Source organism: Xiphophorus couchianus, chromosome 6 (assembly GCF_001444195.1).
Source record: "Xiphophorus couchianus chromosome 6, X_couchianus-1.0, whole genome shotgun sequence".
In the NCBI taxonomy this organism is placed as follows: domain Eukaryota; kingdom Metazoa; phylum Chordata; class Actinopteri; order Cyprinodontiformes; family Poeciliidae; genus Xiphophorus; species Xiphophorus couchianus.
This window is the reverse complement of record NC_040233.1, coordinates 7,923,912-7,943,355: the sequence shown is the minus strand read 5'-3', so window position 1 is coordinate 7,943,355 and position 19,444 is coordinate 7,923,912. Positions and strand designations below refer to the sequence as shown.

Genomic DNA, 19,444 nt, shown 5'->3' with positions numbered 1-19,444 from the left:
GTCATTGATGCTGTCCTAGTTAATACACACACCAACCTGAGCCCCTCATTGAGATTTTTTTTACACTCTTATTGCACCTGACGCTTAAAGTCGAAGCCATTGCTGCGTTTCGTAGCTGTGATTTACACATCAAAGTTGAGGCACTGCATTGAGCTATTTTTAGTAGGAAGCTGAAAAATCCACATTTTTCCTCCTTTGTGGAGATTTTTTTATATAACTGTTTTGCAGTAAGCGAAGCGGTGCCGTGTATCAAGTTAGAAAATGCATTCGTGCACGACGGTTGATTATTAAGACCATTCAAGGAAGGAAGATTCAATTTGAAAAGCAAAGGCTGAAGAGGACAGTGCCACGCGTTCCAGCTGACTCACTAAGTCCTTATTAATTATTTATAGTGCTCATAGTTTTGGGTTCATACTGAGAGTAACTTTAATTTTATACGTTTACCATAAAACTTGAACTGATTAGACTCGACCAAAACGCTGATTTTGAGTCAGTTTCTTGTTCTTTAACTTCTTCTCTGGAATTGACATTTTTAACTCTGCAAAACTATCTAAATTGCTTTAACAAAATAGCTCAAATAGTTGTTTTTTTAAAGTTTTGGTAAAGATGAAATGCACTTTGATTTTGCTACATATTAATTTCTACTATAATTCTCCATATATTGGTGCTTGACATATCTCGGTTTCAGCTCTTTGGGTTGTGAGGAATACTTTTCTGAAATGAATAAAAAGCATTAGTCGTCTGAAACATTGGATTAAAAATAAGTTCAAAGGGGATGCAAATGCAATTATTTTTTAACTTTTCAGATTTTATTATTACTTTAATGAAAGTACAATATGGAGATAAATCACTACCCTCACCCTAGTTTCTGTATGTGCATCAAGGCCGACTAGTTTGTTTTTTTTCCCCACCAGAAAACCTCAGCCACAGATTGTGTTTTGCATTTTTCAACAGGGGTCAGAGGTGGTGGACCAGATTCTGCACACGGTCAGCAAGTCCAACAGTCTGGAGGAGCTCACGCTGGAGAACGCTGGACTTAAAGCGTAGGTTTCCACTTCCCTGAAAAATGACCAGCCTACCCTGTCAACTCTTTTCGCTGAGTCCAATTTAATCTCTTCTATTTTCTCTTGCACCTTTACATCTAAAACACTCCTCCTATTTCCCCCCTGTTCTTTTACTCAAGCCTTTCTCTCTCCTCTTTTATCCCATCTTGTCTTACCTCACTCTCCTCCTTTTCTTTGATGGCCTGACCTTTCCAGTCTAGTCTCTTCTCACTCTTCCCCGTCGCTCACCTCCGTTCAGCCTCGGTCTTTCATCCAGCAAAGCTCCGATAAAGCCTCCCTTCTGCCTTTTGATGGCGAACGCGGTGTTTATCTGCCGAAATTACTGAGAAATCGCGAGCAATAGCTGGCAGTACCGTCCACCTGCGGGGCAATGCTGCTAAGACTTAGCAGGGCATTTTTCTTATTTAGCATTAATTGAGATGAATTTGCTGCCTCAGGGAGAAATAATTTACAGCCTCATAAAGGTGCAGGGTTTTATATTTTCCTGGTAGTTGCGCTCTTCGAGTGGGAAAGGCAACCGGCCTTGCAGTAGAAGTGCATCAAAAAACACTCCTGCCCTCAAAAACAACAACAACAAAAATCTATTTTCAATTGAATAGTGAAATTATATGTCACATATAAAGTCACGCACTAGCATCCTGAATTTAAGTCTTATTTTAATTTGGGAGCTGAAAGGGTTATTAAATGAGAAATGCAACACAAGTAGTGCTCATAGTTTATTTTTATCTTTTTTTTTGTCTCAGACAGGTTAAACTTTTGCTTTAGCAAATATAAACCCAATTAGGTTACCTCAGTCATGCCATATCAACAATAAGCAAAACTGAATATGTGATCCAAATGACACCAGTACATTTCCTTCCACATTTTCTTTTAAAACTGCCTGAAGATTTAGGGTTGCTGTGAGTCACTGGATGAATATTTGGTGGCATAACCCCATGTTTCTGAGAACCGCTTCATGTCTGTGTTGCATGGAGACGACTGACTTCTGGCACCTTTGATTGGGCCACATTCCACAGTTCCTCCATTTCTGAGATTATCTTCAGTAGCAGCATCTGTGAAGTCATTCCTACTAGTTTTCTATTGGATTAAGGTCTGGGTATTGGGCTGGCCACTCCATAACATTAAAGTTGTTGATTTGAACCCAAGGTGTTGCTCACTTACTAGTCAGTTTGAGGCTATTTTCTTGTTGACTTGCCCTTTTCAAAAGCATTTTGCAAAAATGACCTCTTCTTGATGTATTCAGTCTGATCTCCAATCCACAAAATGCAATAAATAGGCTCAACAGCACTGTATGAGAAACATCCCTATCTCACAGGTGTCAAACTCCAGTCCTCAAGGGCCGCTGTCCTGCAGTTTTTGGATGTGCCACAGGCACAAAACACTGGAATGAAATGGCTTAATTACCTCCTCCTTGTGTAGATCAGTTCTCCAGAGCCTTGCTAATGACTTAATTATTCTATTCAGGTGTGGTGCAGCAGAGGCACATCTAAAAGTTGCAGGACAGCGGCCCTTGAGGACTGGAGTTTGACACCCCTGCATATCTTGTTGCTGCTTGCAGGTTGTCTCTAAAACCCAGAATTAAGTTTCGTCAGCATAGACAGACCGTCTGCAGAGCGTAGCATGAGATTAAATAAAACCATGCAGCCATATTTGCAAAGCGCTTCAATACATTCCATTTTAATGGCAGTGACGCCTATGTGTGTTATGAATGGTCCATCCAAGTTGTGTTAAATTTTTTTGACAGATCAAGTACCCACCTAAAAAAATCTAATTACCTACATCAGACCAAATGTTTGGATGCAAGTTCAAACTGATTCCTGAAGATAATGCTTAATATGTTCACTTTACCATAAAATAAATTATTACATAAATAATCATGTCAGAACACATTATCTCTTTCTTGCTTTGCTCTTTTTTCTTTGTCAACTTAACCTCCTCTGGCTTTAACAACAGCATTGAAAACACAAATATGCAAACTATTGCTCTCAGGTTGTGCAAATTTTCTCAAACCTAAAACAAAGCCCCTTTTTGTCAACAGCGATGGTCTGGCAACATTGATGCTTACCTAAAGGTGAACTGAGGACATTATGCTTAGCAATGACAGAAAAAGAGTGTGATGACACAGAAAGCGCATCCCGAAACCCACCAAATTCACGCCGGATTTTAAGGCATAGTGAAAAGGAATTGGAAGTTGCTTCCAAACTTGTGGGGTTGGCAATGCATGCTACAGATCGCATATCTAGTGACATCTTGATGCTTAAATTTCTGTGGTGAAAAAATTAGCATAATAGACTCTTGAATGGATGACACAAAATATTGCTTATAGGAGTTTTTATACATTTTATTTTATTATTTTGACTTGCCTGGAAGGTTTTTTTTAAGCCTGTATTGTATAATTGATTTGTTATGGCACTTGGGGATAAACGATCTATACAAAAGTGTTGGCAAACAACAGCCACGAACGAGCATTAGTATTCATTCCGAGTTCAGTCTTTGGCCAGAGGACAAATATAAATTCCAGTGCCGTCTGTCCTTTAAGCTCTGTGAGAAATGTTTGATCCTTCGATTGCCGTGCTTTCACCGTTTGAAAGTTTCAACCTAATTCCTATTTTTGGCTCGATCTAAGTTTGTTTGTATTTATCGAAGTTATTGAAACTGGAACTAAATGGGGACAGTAATCCCTCCGCAGGTGGGCCAATACGAGAAATGCAAACGACAAAGGCGGGAATTGTTTTGACGGATACTTGTTTGAGGAGAAATGTTTAAAATAACAGAGTTGACAGCCATGCTCAACTTTTCCATGTTTTAGGTGAGATAGATTTTTAGACAAGTGCTAGTGTTAAAGCCGCTTTATTACAATGCTTGGACCTTGTGGATGTGTGAAAAAAAAAAGTGACCTCAGAAGTTCGGCTTAATTCAGTTGCTGAAAGCAGGAGGGAACTTACTGTTTTCCAGGGAATTCAATTTCCTGTTTCTCTTGTTCTCTCCAGGGATTTTCCACAGAAGATGGCGTCGGCTTTATCAGAGAACCCGGCCTCCGTGATTCACTCCCTCAATCTGGCTCATAACACACTTGACAACCAAGGTAGCGACTCAGTGAACTCATTCTCCCTCCCACTGACTCCTCTCTGAGGGCACATCCTCTTGTTCTTTGGCTATTACTTGAGCAAAGCTTTTGTTTGCTTTCAAAGAACCCTGAATCAATCACTGTCCTTGCAGCTCCCTCACTCTCGGCGTTCCTCCCATTCACCTTTCATTGCGTTTGATTATCTGTGCTTCTCATGATAAAAGGCTCTTTCTTTTTCTTTTTGTCGCCGCAGCGGAAACTTTTTTGTTTCGTTTTGCGTGTAGAAATAAATTGCTATCTTATGGTGCATGCACAGGCGATGAACACAAAGAGGTGGGACATATGGGAAAATGATCCTATTCAGATTTTTTTTTTTTCTATCATGACACTGTGAGCATCACCAAAAATATATAACTTCTTAAGTAAAAGCATAAACAAGGTCATAGCATACTTTTAAAAAATGTTAATGTGTTTCTGCCATTTTACCAGCATGTATAAAGCCCAACTAATATTTAATAATTAGGCACCAGTCGATTATGACATTGTAATTTTATGACAGTCTTGAGTAAAAATACCACTACAAGATGGTGTTAACAAGAACATTTAAAGCAAAAATGCATAACATAATTTTATAACAATACTACATGGTGACTATTAAAGTCATAGTAAATCAATCAATCAATTTATCTCCATATTTTATAAACTCATGACAGTGACTCGCTAAATAAATGTGTTTATTTTAGTTAACATTTTAAATTCAGAGGTCAAACTGAAAATGTAATAAAATTTGAAGTCAGCCCTGTAATAGCTTTCTGTGTAATTGTTCTTATAGCAATGCCTTATTGTGAAAACACAGTTTATTTCTCTAGCATAAAAACTCAAATGAACACATATCTAAAACACTGAGGATTGTTGACAGTGTTTTGAAGGATTCACCAAAACTTTTTGCTCGCTGTTTTTTTTTAACGCATTGATTTCTTTGGAAATATTCAAAAACACCAGTCTGCCCCCTCCACTAATTAAGGTTTTAGCTCATAGATGCGCCATGTTTCACCTATAAACAAGTAAACATGCAAGTGTAGATAATATCATTACTGTAACAAGCATTAAGCAGGAAGTAAGGGGCGAGTGGACACAGCTGCATAAGCGAGAAAAATCAGCGCTTTAGCTGTACTGTGGTCTCAGCTAGCTAGAGCTAGCAGAGCTAACAAACCATTTTCTGATTTGTTAGGCTAGCATGTTAACAGGTCCAAGCTTAAAAAAAATGCCTACAAATAACAAAAGCAGAACCCCAGCTTTGTAATGTTGTCGTCGTTTTGCTCTGTTTAATTGACTCGATAGTAACGCTAGCGCATCTGACCAATCGTTGCTTTCATGACTCTCCTCATAATGTTGTTTTGTTTAAATGAATTTTGGGAGCCTCTGCCTCGGGTGACCCTGTGATCTTGCTTCCTCGGCGGATCCTCAACCCGTTCTAATCCCTCACAATCTATCATCCTTGTATTGCTTACCCCTACAAGGAGACACCGTTGGGCTTTGTGTAAGCCAGAGCCAGGCTTTCACACGAATGCCACCGTCCCTCATTAGCTAATTTATATCCCTCCGTCTGACACTTGTCACTTCCACTTGCCTCAGTGGATTCCTTGCTCTCACATGTATCAGCCCCCTGGTGTGTCGCCATGTGTTTATGAGTATTGACAGTGTGCAGGCCTTTTTATTGTGATTACAAATGCAACACAGCAGCAGCCACTAAATAAGATGTATGATCACAAAAAAGCTAAGGATCACACAGGGATCCTGAGCATAAAAATAAACAGATTTTTAATAAGGAAGAGGCTTTTATGTGTCCATCGTGATTGCTGTAGATTAAGAAAAAAAAAATCAATTGAAACTGTGTTACGTAATTTGGCTTAGCACATGGTCTGCGTCTGGCTTTATCCACTGCATGCAGAGGAAAACAGAGATAAAAGTAATTTGGCATCCGCTTTTATGCATGTTTATTTTATTTGATGATTTAAAACATAAATACACATTTCTCTTTGAAAAATATCTCTTTAGCTGACAATTTTGATAAGTCTTAAGTATTTTTGTTTTACCTTGATTATTTCACCGTTTCTTCCGTATAATCAGATGCATAATTCAACTTTATTACATTTCTAACTGATTTACGTTTTTCAGCACACACTACTTGGCATTCTTTTCTTTTTTTTCCTGTGTTTGAAATGTTTAAGATGCAAGGAAATATTTAAAGTGAATAAGTCCGCCTTCTTTCTGTGTATTATTAGTCATCTTTTTTGTTAAATGGAGGCCCTTTCTCATCTTTTCTCTTTCCCCTCCCCTCCCTGTCTTCATCCAGGAGTCTCCAACCTAATTCAACAAGTCTGCCGGCTCAACAAAGGTCTACGACTCCTAAATCTCTCCAAGACCTCTCTCTCCTCCAAGGGTAGGCATAGCAGGGCCTTGAGCCTGACCTTGTTCACTGGGACATCGCTGAGCTCTCTTAAACGTAATGAGACGTGTCACAAAGTTGAGGGTGGGAAAAAAAGGTCTACTGATCCACAGCAATGCCTCAAATTACTTTTGGTTTGCCCCTTTTCCATGCAGATTAACAGACCCGTTTACATATGACTCATCTTCAAAATGATATTGGGGTCAGAATTATAAGCAGTGTTTTTTTTATTTATTTATTTTATTTTATGCCAGATGCGATTGTAGGCAGTGCCCCAGTTGCTTTTATCCTCAACAATACGACCATCCTCGAACAAAATCGTTGATTCAGAAGGATTATATGTGTGCAAAAGCAAATTCACGTATATTCTTGTTAAAAGCCCTCTTTTTTTTAGATTGTTATATTTCAAGCCATTTTTAAAATCTTCTATAGCATTTGTAGGTCTACTAATTTGACATTTATTGTTTTCCATAGAAATATGCAAAAGAATGGCTGCGATGATTGTCATGAATAAAAATAGTGCACCTTTGTTAATGTCATTTACAGTTAAATGAGGGTTTAAGCAGCATTATAACATAGATGTGTTTCTATTTCTGTCTAGTAAATAAGGTAATAGGGGTAAAGTACTTATATATATAGTCAATATATATTTAATTATATATAGTGTTTACTGCATCTTTTTAACTTTCAAATGTCTCAACTAATTGTAATATTACTCAATCAAAAGTTAGAAGCATGGTGTAATAAAATTATTCCTAAAAGTACTTTTCTTTTTATTTTTGTTTATTTTCAAAAAGCTACTCGACTAAATGTAAGTTATTAGCTCTTATCCACCTATGCTTAGATAATTTATCAATGTAATATGTATATCTACATTACGTGTTGCAACAGATACTAAGCACCTAATAAATAAAACAAGGCAAAACAAAACAGTTCATATTTCTTTATTCATTCAAATTTTAGCAATCTGCATTACTAAAAATGTTAATATTTGACACATTTTTTCAAATTATAAACTCAGCCTAAAGGGAGAAACGGTGTGGAAAAACTACAGATGGCAATTCAATAACTTTTAGAAGTTTAATCGGTAGCAATGACTTAAAGGAATCTTCCTTTCATAAACCTTTCATTCATTCCAAAGGAGGAATCTATCAACCTTATCTGTGAGTTACGTCATAGAGAGTTTAAATTCAGACACACTTTGTGTGAGGCTGGCTTCAGGTTTAAAAAGACAAGTTTGATAGTAAAAATGTATAATTGACATCTGGATGTGTTATACCAAGAAAGAAATAAAATGAGACACCTTACTGGGCTTATACATTCTGCTAAAGTCTTAGCATTGCTTCAAGATGCCAGGAAGTTTTTTTTTTTTTTTTTTACAATTCTACCAACACATTTCTTTGACCTGTCATGTAGCACCTTTTGTCTTCTTTCCTTAGTTCTGTCTATCAGTAGATGAAGGTTTTTGTGTGATGTGTGCAGAGGTGTAGGTGTGATCTTCGATTCTTTAAAGCTTTTTGATTCTTTGTCATGTGGACGGCCGGCCTTATTTGATTGAAGCATTTTTGACGATGCCTGCTCTGTGTACGGCATTATCCTGAAGAGCAGCGTTTAAACATGGCTGACGTCAAAGCCAAAGATGTGTTGTGTCCAAGAGGAGACAGACGATTGATTTGGAAATGTTTTTCCCATATTTTTGACCGAGTCCTGTAGCGCTCTGACCCAGTTTCGGTCGTGGTTGCAGAAGCAGCTCCTCTTTTGCAGCTTTTCTTTGCTGTATTAAAGTTTGTGAACATTCACTGTTGAACATTTCTGTTAAATCCCACAACAACATCTCAATAGGGAGCAGGCACTAAACTGGACAACTGTCTCACATTTCAGTCCTTCTCTCTCTCTTTTTTTAAGAGTCAATTTGTTGTAGATTTGCTGTGGTTTAAAACAGCTGACTTGTTGCATGAGTCACATTAAGTGCTATCCAATTGATAGCTTTATTTTTGACCATAAAGAACATAAAGTTGAAATCCCCAAACAAGTTGTTTACTCCAGGCCCAGATGCCTAAATGCTCTGAGTTACTGACATCTGATTGACTGACAGTATGATGATGATTGCAAAAAAAAAGACCTCTCTGCTCTCTGCGGTGCTTGACATAGTGTTCACACGCACGATTTTTCATATCAACACAAAGTCAATGACTCTGTCTCACATTTCTTAAAGTTGATCAAGTGTCTGTTAAGCAAATGTATTCACCCACTCAGTTTTTCTTCATCTTTCTGCCCCGGATGCAGTTTTGCTGTGCGTCTTCACACAGCAGATTAAATAAGGACAGGCTAAATGCAATATTTAAGGCTAAAGGTGTCGTGTATGTTGCAGATAGTGACCCTGACACCAAGTTAACGTGTTATAAATGAGACTTTTTTAAAAGCCAGCAAGAACAGACAGTGATTCAGCAGGATGCAGTTGGTATGACCTTGAGTTGTAGTTGTTGGCGTGACTTTGGAGAGGCTGACCACTTTTTGCTGAATATTTATGGATCTCTCTCTCTCTCTCTCTCTCTTTTCCCCCTCCTCTTCATTTTCATGTGATTCTTAAACACCTACAGGACAGTGCCTTTTGAGTTCAATGCTTCTACATTTAGTCAGAATACGACCATCAACTTTAATATATTTCAATGGAATTTTACTTGATAGAACAGCAGAAAGTAGTGATTAATTGTGAAGTGAGCCAAAAAGGATGCATGGCTTTCAAAGTTGTTTTTTTTCCAGAGACAATTTGAAAATGTCATGTCCTGTATTTGATCAGTGCTTTGTAAAACCAGCATGAGCAGTCTCTAGATCTGCTCATGTAGAGCAGATCTAGAGACTGCTCTACATGAGCAGTCTCTAGATCATTTGTTGGAGAGCCTCCATCAGCGTACGCTTTCACGTTTTGCTACAGATTTTTAGTTGGAGTTCTGTCTGGACTCTTACTGGGTCATTCTAACATATGAATATCCTTGGATCTAAGCACTGTAGCTCTGTTTAGGATCACTGTCCTGTGTGGAAGTTGTACTTTCAGCTCAGGACCTTTGCAGCCTCTAACAATCTTATTTTTTAAGGGTTACCCCGGTTTCAGCCCCATGTATCTCCCCCTTCATCTCCTGACAGCTTACAGTGCTGATGTAGAATAGTGTAGACATGACATTTTCTTCAACCTCAATATTTACAGTATTAGTCTTGTCCATAAAATTAGTGGTTGTAACAGGACAGAATGTAGAAAGACGGTGTATGTGTGCGCCAGAAAAACAGCATGTACACACTTTGGCGATAAAGTCGGGTCATCTTGATGGCTTTCTAACATTCCCCCCGCTCACAGCAGCTGATGACTAGATGGATGGTGGGGGGAGGATTAGACTCTTTGTCCCCTCTTCCCATCATTTCCCTCATAATCGCTACAAATTAAAGGATGAGGAGCTTAGCGCCTCGTCTGCTTTCGAGCAACACGTGCCATATCTGCCTTCTAGCACAGATGCTCCTTGAAGCAATAGAATGGGCAAAGTGCGCTTCCTGCACCTGCTGCTGAGGGCCCACGATGATTCCCTTACTGTATTGTGTTTTTGTGCAACGAGACGTACTTCAGGCCTTTGATCTGACCTTTGTTTAGGGTCAGGGTACACTCTGAAAGTACAATAGAGAGAATAGGTTTTTTATAGCTCCTTTCTTATGAAAACTTATTAAAAAAAACTCCTTTTTAGTTTCTTTTCACCCATTTTGCCTCTTTAATCCATTTTGACGCTTTATAATCTACTGTTACTTATTGCTCACCAACAGAGTATTAAAATTGTCACTTAAAATGAAAAGGAATGAGAGTCAGTCCTTGGCTTGCTAAATGATGCATCCCTTCATTTCTGTTTTATTCCACCAGGTGTGGTTTCATTGTCTCAGGCTCTGTGTTCAAGTGACGACTACTCCAACTCTCTGCTTCACCTGGACCTCAGCAAGAACCCCGGGGTTCTGTCTGGAGAGGATGCCACGGTGGGTGACTCTTATCAAGCTACATGGACCATGTCTGCTGTTTTTATGGAGTTTTTTTGTCGGGAAAAGCTGCATAGAAACTGCAATACAGACCTGCTAGTATTGGCATCTCAGACTAAACAAGAAGCATGTCTGACAAATTTCCAAAACTTTAGAGTTGAAAAATGTACCATAATTTATCCCAGGTAACACTGAGAATCACTGCAGGCATCTCAGTCTGCCCAAAATTTGCGTTTTTTTCCCCTCACTATACCAAAGAAGATTCTTCTAGCTTTCTTACATTACTTCTGGCAATATTGTGAAAGCATGACAAGTGAATCACCCAGTCAGTTCACCGTGTTTGCACAGCGTCTACAGACTGACCTTCTGAAGCTCAGCTGTGCTTCAGCTGCTTTAGTTCCCTTTGGAAGCCTCCATCTTTAGTTCCCTCTCTGTTTTTGAGAACAAACTGTTTTAAGGGTCCTGCACCACAAAACAGTTGATCTCAAATCAGTAAATTTTTCTGGGATGTTGTTTGAACAATCAGAATCGCTAATTGACTACAACATATCGAACCAATTATGCAGATATGTGTTTTTGGGTATGTCTGATTAAGTGTTGCACCTACAGTACCTTGCAAATGTAATCATGCTCCTTGACTTCAGATGTATTTGTATTATTTCATATAAAATTTATGTGAAGGACCAACACAAAGTATAGTCCTCATCCATCACTTGTAGACAGGATTTGTTACAGCTTTTGTTTCTTGCCACTCTTCCATAAACAGCACATTAGTAGCTCTTAGAGGTTAACGCTTGGAACATATCGTTTTATAAAGAATCAGCTTCTGCCAAACTTTCTCCCTGTTGTGTTCCTTTTATCAAACTTATCTGTTTGTTTGCCAAAAAAGTCTGGTTCGTTTGGGGAGGCGTGAATGCGCAATCGATCTCTGATGCGGACAAAAAACCCCGAAACTCTGGTCCGCCTGAAAACCTAGGCGGACTAGGTTAGGTCTTGGCTTTTGTTGAAGTGAATTCTGGCACGGTTCAAATGCGTACTGTATGTGAAAACCGAGCGGACTGGAAACCGCTCCAAAAGCAGGAAGCTGACTGTGGCGCAGGGCATTCTGGGGAAATGCAACCAAAACAAACACGAGAGTCTAGCGCTAGCAGGAGAAATAGCTACTGGTCTTTTACCAAAGACAAGAGAGAACTACAATCACAAAATCTGACGCTACTCCATTTTTGCTTACATTTTGCGAAAAGGAAAGTTACGTTCTTGTTGTCTTCAGAGGTTTTCTTATTGTTTCCTTCAGTTGTTCTTGGTGCAGTGCCACCCCAGGCCAGGAGGTGAACAGGTTTTGTTCAAAGGGTTTGGTTCTGTTGGTCCTCAGTCAAACAGAGACTAACAGACTACCAGGTGTGAAAACACCCTAAATTGGACTCGACTCACAGCTGTTGTCAGTTCTAAAGACAGCTGATTTAACTGGTTTTCATTTTATGGTCTAAAAATATGGGGGCTGAAAACACGCCACACTGTATTCCAGTTCAAAACAATGTGCTACTTTGTGTTACATAAAATCCAAATAAAATATATTGAAGTTTGTTGAATACACCTGAATTATCTTTTAAAAGTCTTTAATGCATTAATTGCCTGAAACACATAATTTGTTTTTCTTCCTCTGCAGAACCTGTACCTGTTCTTGGCCCAGCCCAACTGCCTGGTCCATTTAGACCTGTCAGGGACAGACTGCACCGTGGACTCGGTTTGTACTTCCTTCCTCTTTTATTTTTTTTACAGTCTCCGTCCTCCCAGAGCTGTCTGATTTCATCTCCCGGTACGGGATTCAGGCCAAGAAAAGTGAGGGGTCTACTGTCCTGAATGCAAATAGCACCATCATGCAAAAACCTCGGTTGACTTTGTTATAGAGCCGTTCTGTGAAAGCTCCAAGGAGGCACCGCCTCGGAAATCTGTAGCCGCTCATGAATTATACGGATGTCTTTTAAGAAACTCGTAGTGTTTTTTATATATATATATATATATATATATCTAAGGCAAAGTGACAAAGTTGTTGTTCCTGAGCTTACAAATCTGCGCGCCAGCAGCGTCTCACCCCATTAGCAGATTGGCTAACAGCTGACGGGGTGTGAGTGCGTTCTGTCTGAGAAGAGTTTAGTAACTGTCTGTGAATGTGTCTGCCTCCGTATGTCTCCGCCTGATAAGGCCTTTCGGATTGTGTCACTGTTTTCATTCAAGACAAAATGTTAGCTCAAAGCGGGAGTCGGTACGTTCTGGTGTCTTTATTTTCGAAGGCATTATGGGGACAGTAAAAAAAGATGTCTGACTCTCTACTTAAGAGGTCGCGTTTATTGTTCACCCTTTCCTCGCGTCTGTTTTATGAGTGCCGTGTTAATGCTGATGGCACACAGCACAGGCGGCTTGATTAAGTGATGAAGATGGATGTTGTTTGTTTTTTTTTTATCCTGGTTGTTTTCATATTGCCGTCGGCTGCAGGGACAGTTGAAACCAAAAGTTTACATACACCAAATGTATGCCTGTTTTCTCATTACCAATCACGAACCGTTTTCTTTTTTTGGCAACGTTATAAACATAAAAACAAATCAAGAGTTGATGTTGTATAAACTGTTGGCTATATAGACGCAAATATTTATACAAGATTAGGCGTTGTATATGTAAGACTAATTCTAAAATCAAGTTATTCATCAGAAATTAAAAAGTTTTGTTAGTGCTATTTGGTCCAAACATCAAATTATTGGTTCAGATAAATTATATCGTTTTAAGAACAAAGCCAACATTGTAAGGCGTTCCAAAAACACGAGGAAAGTTTTCAAATGACTTGAAAAGTAAATGTTCCAAGTTGTTGGTGAGTAAAGCAAAAAACACAACGACCACTATCCAAATTAAATTTTTACTAGAGAAATCCGCGTCAGGTTTATTTTATCAGTGTGTGGAAAAGTAATATATTCTCTGCTTGTTTTGATGTGGCTTAGTCAAAGCCTGGACTTGGATTTCTTTGAGATGGGATAACCTCAAGAAAAAGAAAGCGCTATTGTATTCGAATTATAGCAATTCTGCCAAGAAAAGTGTTGCAGCCTTCCTCCGCGCTGATATAAAACACTCCTTGTGGATGTTTAATGGAAGCTGGTGCTGCCAAGGGTGGCAAAGCCATTTATTGGGTTCAGGAGGTCAGCATTTTCCAGTAGTTTTCCCTTTGGACAGCCTTTCCAATTTATAAAAAGGGAAATTATGATTTGAAAAACATATTTTGTATTTCCTCAAGTTATCCTAAAATGTCATGAAATATTAAATTTGCTCACTTTACACAGTATTTAATTTCAACCTGGCATATATTTATTCATTTTAAAGTGTGAGTCAAGGTCAGTGAAAAACAATTTATTTATTTCTTTTGTTATGTCTTCAATGCAGCAGCCAACCTCATTCTTTGTTCGCAATGCTTTGATATATTTTTGGCCAATAATACTGTAAAAAAAAATGACACATGATTGATGGCTGTCAACACTATTGATTTTGGCTTGTCTTTCTGCAATACCTTCGAAATTGAATGCTTTAAACATAGCACCTCTTGCTCGTGCACACTGAAAAGATATTTCTTTTGTCTTTTCCTGAATGCTATTTGATTCTAAAAATTAATAAGTTAAGCAGTCTCCATATACAATTCAAACCACATGTTTACATACTGCCCTGCGACAGACTGGCGACCTGTCCAGGGTGTACCCCGCCTCTCGCCCGGAACGTAGCTGGAGATAGGCACCAGCAACCCTCCCGACCCCATTAGGGACAAGGGTGAACAGAAAATGGATGGATGGATGGATGTTTACATACACCAAATAAAAACACATATTTTCTTCTTACTCTCTGAAGCTAAACCAGATTTACATCAATTACAAATCATTTCTGTTTGCAAAATGCCAACTATCTAATTCTTATATATTTTATTTTTTACTCTATTTTTGAAGTTTTATCATAAGGAAAAAAAAAACAAATACAGTTTGGAGTTATTAAACTGCAAACAAACCCTTTATTTAAGCACCATTAGGAAACTCTAACGTAGGCGTTAGCTTCAGCGCTAGCAGTGGCTAATGGTCTTGGTTTACAAATTATTTGTATTTTTTCTGTCCCTGTTTCATTGTACTACTGCCAGGGAAATGGTTTTGGAGAAGGGGAGACTTCAGAAGTAATCCAGAGGAAATCAATGAGTAGTTTCAGAAAGGGTGTAACGATACATCTAACTCGGGACACAGGGTTGTGCTAAATTGAGGGTTAGCTCAACTTGGAGCTAAAACACATACAGTGAACACAGAATCTACAGAAAGACGACTCCAGGTGAGGTTTCACAAATTGTTACATTGTATTTTGTGTTTTCATATAAAAATATCTCATGGCCTGAGATCCTCTGACAACTCCAGTACTAACCTAAACCTGTCCAACTAAAAAAAATATAAAACTGGAAACTGTTTCAAGCCAGGCTAGCTGAGCATCCATTATTATCTTTCCCGTACGCACAGAAAGGGACAATAAGAGGGGGAAAACAAACCTCCAAAATTCACTGAAAATGTTCAGTGACAAGAAGCATGCTGCTGTTATAAAAGATAAATGGATTTTACTCAGTTTCACACATCCTAACCAAAGGTGCTAATTAATGTGGACTGTGCTGTAAATACGAACGTAGAAAATCCTTTTTGGCTTCAAAAGGTGTGTGTAAATACACAAATCAGAGAAAAGTCTGCACTTACAGCAAACCGTAAACACAAATATAACGAGCTATTATTGAAGAACATCTACACAGATACAGGCGAAAACAGGAATGAACTGTTTAAGCATTTTTTTATGGAAGCACTGACATGAAAGTTGTCGGTAAAAAGGTATAGAAAGCCAAGAAGCTAGCTGAAATCTGTCAGCGTTTAGAAAGCATTGATGTTGCTAAATGAAAATTAATATTAGTGGGCTTAATGTAAACTAAGGACCATAAAGAGATTGCCTATTTAGTAAAAATGCCCTAATTTTGCAAAACAATATTAATGGGAATGTTTACAGCTACGCAATTTAACTTTGTGAATGTTAAAATGAGCACAGTTAGTTCCCTAGCCGCATACAAACAATAGTCCCAACCACATAGTTGAGAAAACTGCTAATTGGTTTGGGAGAAACAAAGCAAAACTACGAGAGTGTTCAAGTTAATCACCTGACTTGAAAATCCAGAGGAATGGCCAAAAAGATTTCAAGATTTGCAGATGGTTTGTGTGGAAGAATGGGTCAAAATGACAACCGAGCAAATACTGAGAGGCTTTCCGGAAAGTATTGGATACTGTCAGGTCTAAATACCTATTAAAACAATTTAAACAAACATAGGAAAGACAAGAGAGTTAGATTCTTTGTTTCTCGCGAGGAGAGCAGACAGAGATATGCTTTCAGTTACAAATCTCCAACCGCTCTGAAAAACACATCTCCCGCTCCTCTGTTTTATTGATTTTAGGAACCCTGCCACACGGGGCGCTGCAACTCTAAAATGGTGGAGGGGAAAACAATTCACATAGTTGCAGCGCTAAATGATAATCACTAACTAAACACATGTTATCTACAATCTAAATCCTTCTTGCTCCAGGCACGGCGTCGAATGGGACACGTTGTATAGCTTCAAAGCAACGAAGAACAAAGCAGAGTTCTTTGCAGGACTATAAAACTCAGCTGGGAACTACTAACACCTCTATCTCCCAGAGATTCCTGCAGGGTAACAAATGCTAAGAATAGCTGACACCTCTCTCTCACAAAGGAGGCCTTTAGGAAAGAATCAAACTTATTTAACACACAGAAACATCACTTAAAATAGAAGGAAAAGAGTAAAAGCATATAATTTAACATTATCTAAATGTAACTACAAGGCTACATGATACAACGAATATTTGATAATTACTAAAAATACAATTTATCCAACAGATACTTTATGGAAATTCTGCAAATGCGTGCAATATGTTTTCCGAACGTCATTCCAACTTCATGTGTTGAATTAATTTGCTTCGATTTAGTAATATTTGCAATATTAGGTAGTTGCTAACATCTGATGTAAATCTCAGTTGCGTCATTGGAAATATTTAAACGTTCTGTAACATGGATAACTAACTGTTCACATAAACATCGAAACGGTGATGTTTCTTTCTGATGGATTTTTTTGGTTTCACTGTAAAAAAAAATTGTCCCAATGGGTTGAACTGCTCCAGGTCTTCTAGTTTTCTGGTTTTCTGTGATTTGTTTGTTTGCTTCTCCTGCAGCGCCTCACCTCACACTTTAAACACCCCATTAGAGAAGAAATTGTCAAGCAGGAATACGTTTCACAGAAAAATAGCCCGCACTGAGAAACCAATCTCCCTTTAATGTGGGGCACAGATTTTGTTTTGAATCCATTCGGGGTTTTTTTTTAAATATTTTCTCAAACTCGCTTCTCTCCGGGATCCGCTCGTCTTGTCGTGTCCTCCATTTTCATTTCATTCACCCTTGAGAAGTCCCAGGGAAACTCATCTTTTTTTTTTTTTTTTTTTTGGTGTTAGCATCTTAAATTGAATTACTGATAAGCTTCTGATTTAAATCTGCATGCGTGTTCAGGCGGTGGCTGATTAGTGATGCTGCGTGATGGATCACGTTGTCAGGAAATACCTGAACCTGTCCGATACTGTAACCTCTCACTAATGACGAGACGCTCCCTTTTTTCTTCTTTCTCTCTCTCTCTCTCTCTCTAAGCGTTTAATGTTGTCCTCTTGAGTCCAACAACCACATTCGGGTCATTTTGTTCTAAGAGTAATTGGCTCCCTGTTTCGTTCATTTAAAGTTCTTTATCTAAAGCTGACCAAAAACCCTCACAAGAGGAGCGCTTGATTTAATACGCCCATTGATAGATTAACGATAGCATTATAGGTTTACATTGATTGTTCACTGCAGGCACAGGAACTGAATGTGTCTCAGCATGCTTAATTTAAGGGTCTCTGAGGATGTCTTTCCCATTTAATGTAAAACTGTACATTTGATGAATATGTGCGATAAGAAGTTGAAGAACAGTAGGTAATTAATTTTTTTTCCCCCTCTCCTCCCGATATGGGCCTCAACTTTGATTCAGTGCTATACGATTAAACTCTTATTGCTCATTTGGTCCCTCTGGCGAGAATTTGTGCAGTTATATCTGACAGAGGAGCACTCTCCATACGCACATTGACAGATTGGTAGGAACGCTGGCTGCTGAAGCCGGGCAGCATTAACCCAGTGATGGATCAGAGTGTAGAAATAATTGGCGAAAATAAGTTATGGTTATATCTCCAATGGTGTGTCTTTTATTTAAATGGCTGCTCGCTTTGGGAGTCGGTCTGAAGGAGGAGTGTGGTAAGGATGGGTGAAGGGATTAAGCAATTCAGTTGAGAAATTTGATCATGATTGCTTTAGCACTGAAAAAAACAAACAATATCTTACCAAGTATTTTTGGTCGAGTTTCTAATGCAAATTTCTCAGTACGATTGACATACGGGAAAACTAACTCACATGTAACTTTTCAGAAAGAAGTAGGAGATTGTTTTAAGTCATTAATTCCTTAATATTGATGAAAAAGTTCTAGTTCCGTTGGTAGATTATTTCACTTCTTATTATCTTCTTACTTCATGTTAAACAAAATATGTTTATCATGTTATAAGTGAAATAATCTGCCAATGGAACTAGTAATTTTTTAATTAATACAGGGATTATTGACTTGAAACAATCTCCTATATCCTGCTTAAAGGGTATTAGTTGGTTTTGTCTTATTTCAAGTGTACTAATATACAGTACAGACCAAAAGTTTGGACACACCTTCTAATTCAATGGGTTTTCTTTATTTTCATGATTATTTATAAGGCAAGAAATCCCACTTATTAACCTGACAGGGCAGGTTAACCTATGAAGTGAAAACCATTTCAGGTGACGACCTGTTGAAGCTCATCAAGAAAATGCAGAGTGTGTGCAAAGCAGTGATCACAGCAAAAGGTTGCTACTGTGAAGAAACTAGAATATAAGGGGTATTTTCAGTTGTTTTACACTTTTTTGTTTAGTGCATATTTCCACATGTGTTATTCATAGTTTTGATGCCTTCAGTGTGAATCTACAATGTCAATAGTCATGAAAATAAAGGAAACTCATTGAATTAAAAGGTGTGTCCAAACTTTTGGTCTGTACTGTATTTACACTAGAAACCCAACCAGAAATACTTGGTAAGATTTTGTGTTTTTGCAGTGAAAACACTGAGAATTCAATTAAGTCCAAATCAAATGATTTTATTTGTCCCCAAAGCGAAATTTCAAGGTTCATAAGTAGTGCAAATAGTCTCAAAAGTCATAACTCGGACAATAGAATTCATCAAATTCACACATGGTATTTAATATAAGTAGGTAGCGTGATTTGTGACTGTGTGAAGTATTGAACACAATTAAGAGAATCCTGTGTTGTAGCTTAAACGTGCGGCACTATCATAACACCATTACTGCGAGACACATTGCAATTGTGAAAGATTTTATTTATCTACAATGTATTTGGTGCGTTAGATGGACTCGTCGGTGCTTTTACAGCTATGATGCTAAAAGCACACAGAGACCGGTGAGATCATTGTGTAATGGTAAATAAAGAAGAATGTCAGGAATATTATCTTTAGTGGAATCAATTTCGCCGTTAAAATTTACAGCGATGGTGTCGCAGTAAAATATTTACTGGATATTGTGCAACCCCCACTGCAGTAGATTACTCTCTTACAGCGTCTTCTACATCAGTCAAAGTGATTCTATGTTTACAGCAAGCAAGTTGTCAGAGTGGAACGACTTCTAATTT

General features: G+C 38.3%; 1 protein-coding gene across 4 annotated transcripts in view; it reads left to right on the top strand.

The window, feature by feature from the left end:
• The window catches only part of carmil3 (capping protein regulator and myosin 1 linker 3), a 114,908-nt gene that overhangs the window by 41,506 nt on the left and 53,958 nt on the right, over positions 1-19,444 (top strand). For all 4 annotated transcript variants that reach the window (XM_028021325.1, XM_028021327.1, XM_028021329.1 and 1 more), the window contains exons 10-14: positions 955-1,043; positions 4,055-4,149; positions 6,488-6,574; positions 10,482-10,591; positions 12,258-12,335. In XM_028021325.1, coding sequence (XP_027877126.1) covers positions 955-1,043; positions 4,055-4,149; positions 6,488-6,574; positions 10,482-10,591; positions 12,258-12,335 — 459 coding nt within the window. The remainder of the gene's footprint in view (positions 1-954; positions 1,044-4,054; positions 4,150-6,487; positions 6,575-10,481; positions 10,592-12,257; positions 12,336-19,444) is intronic.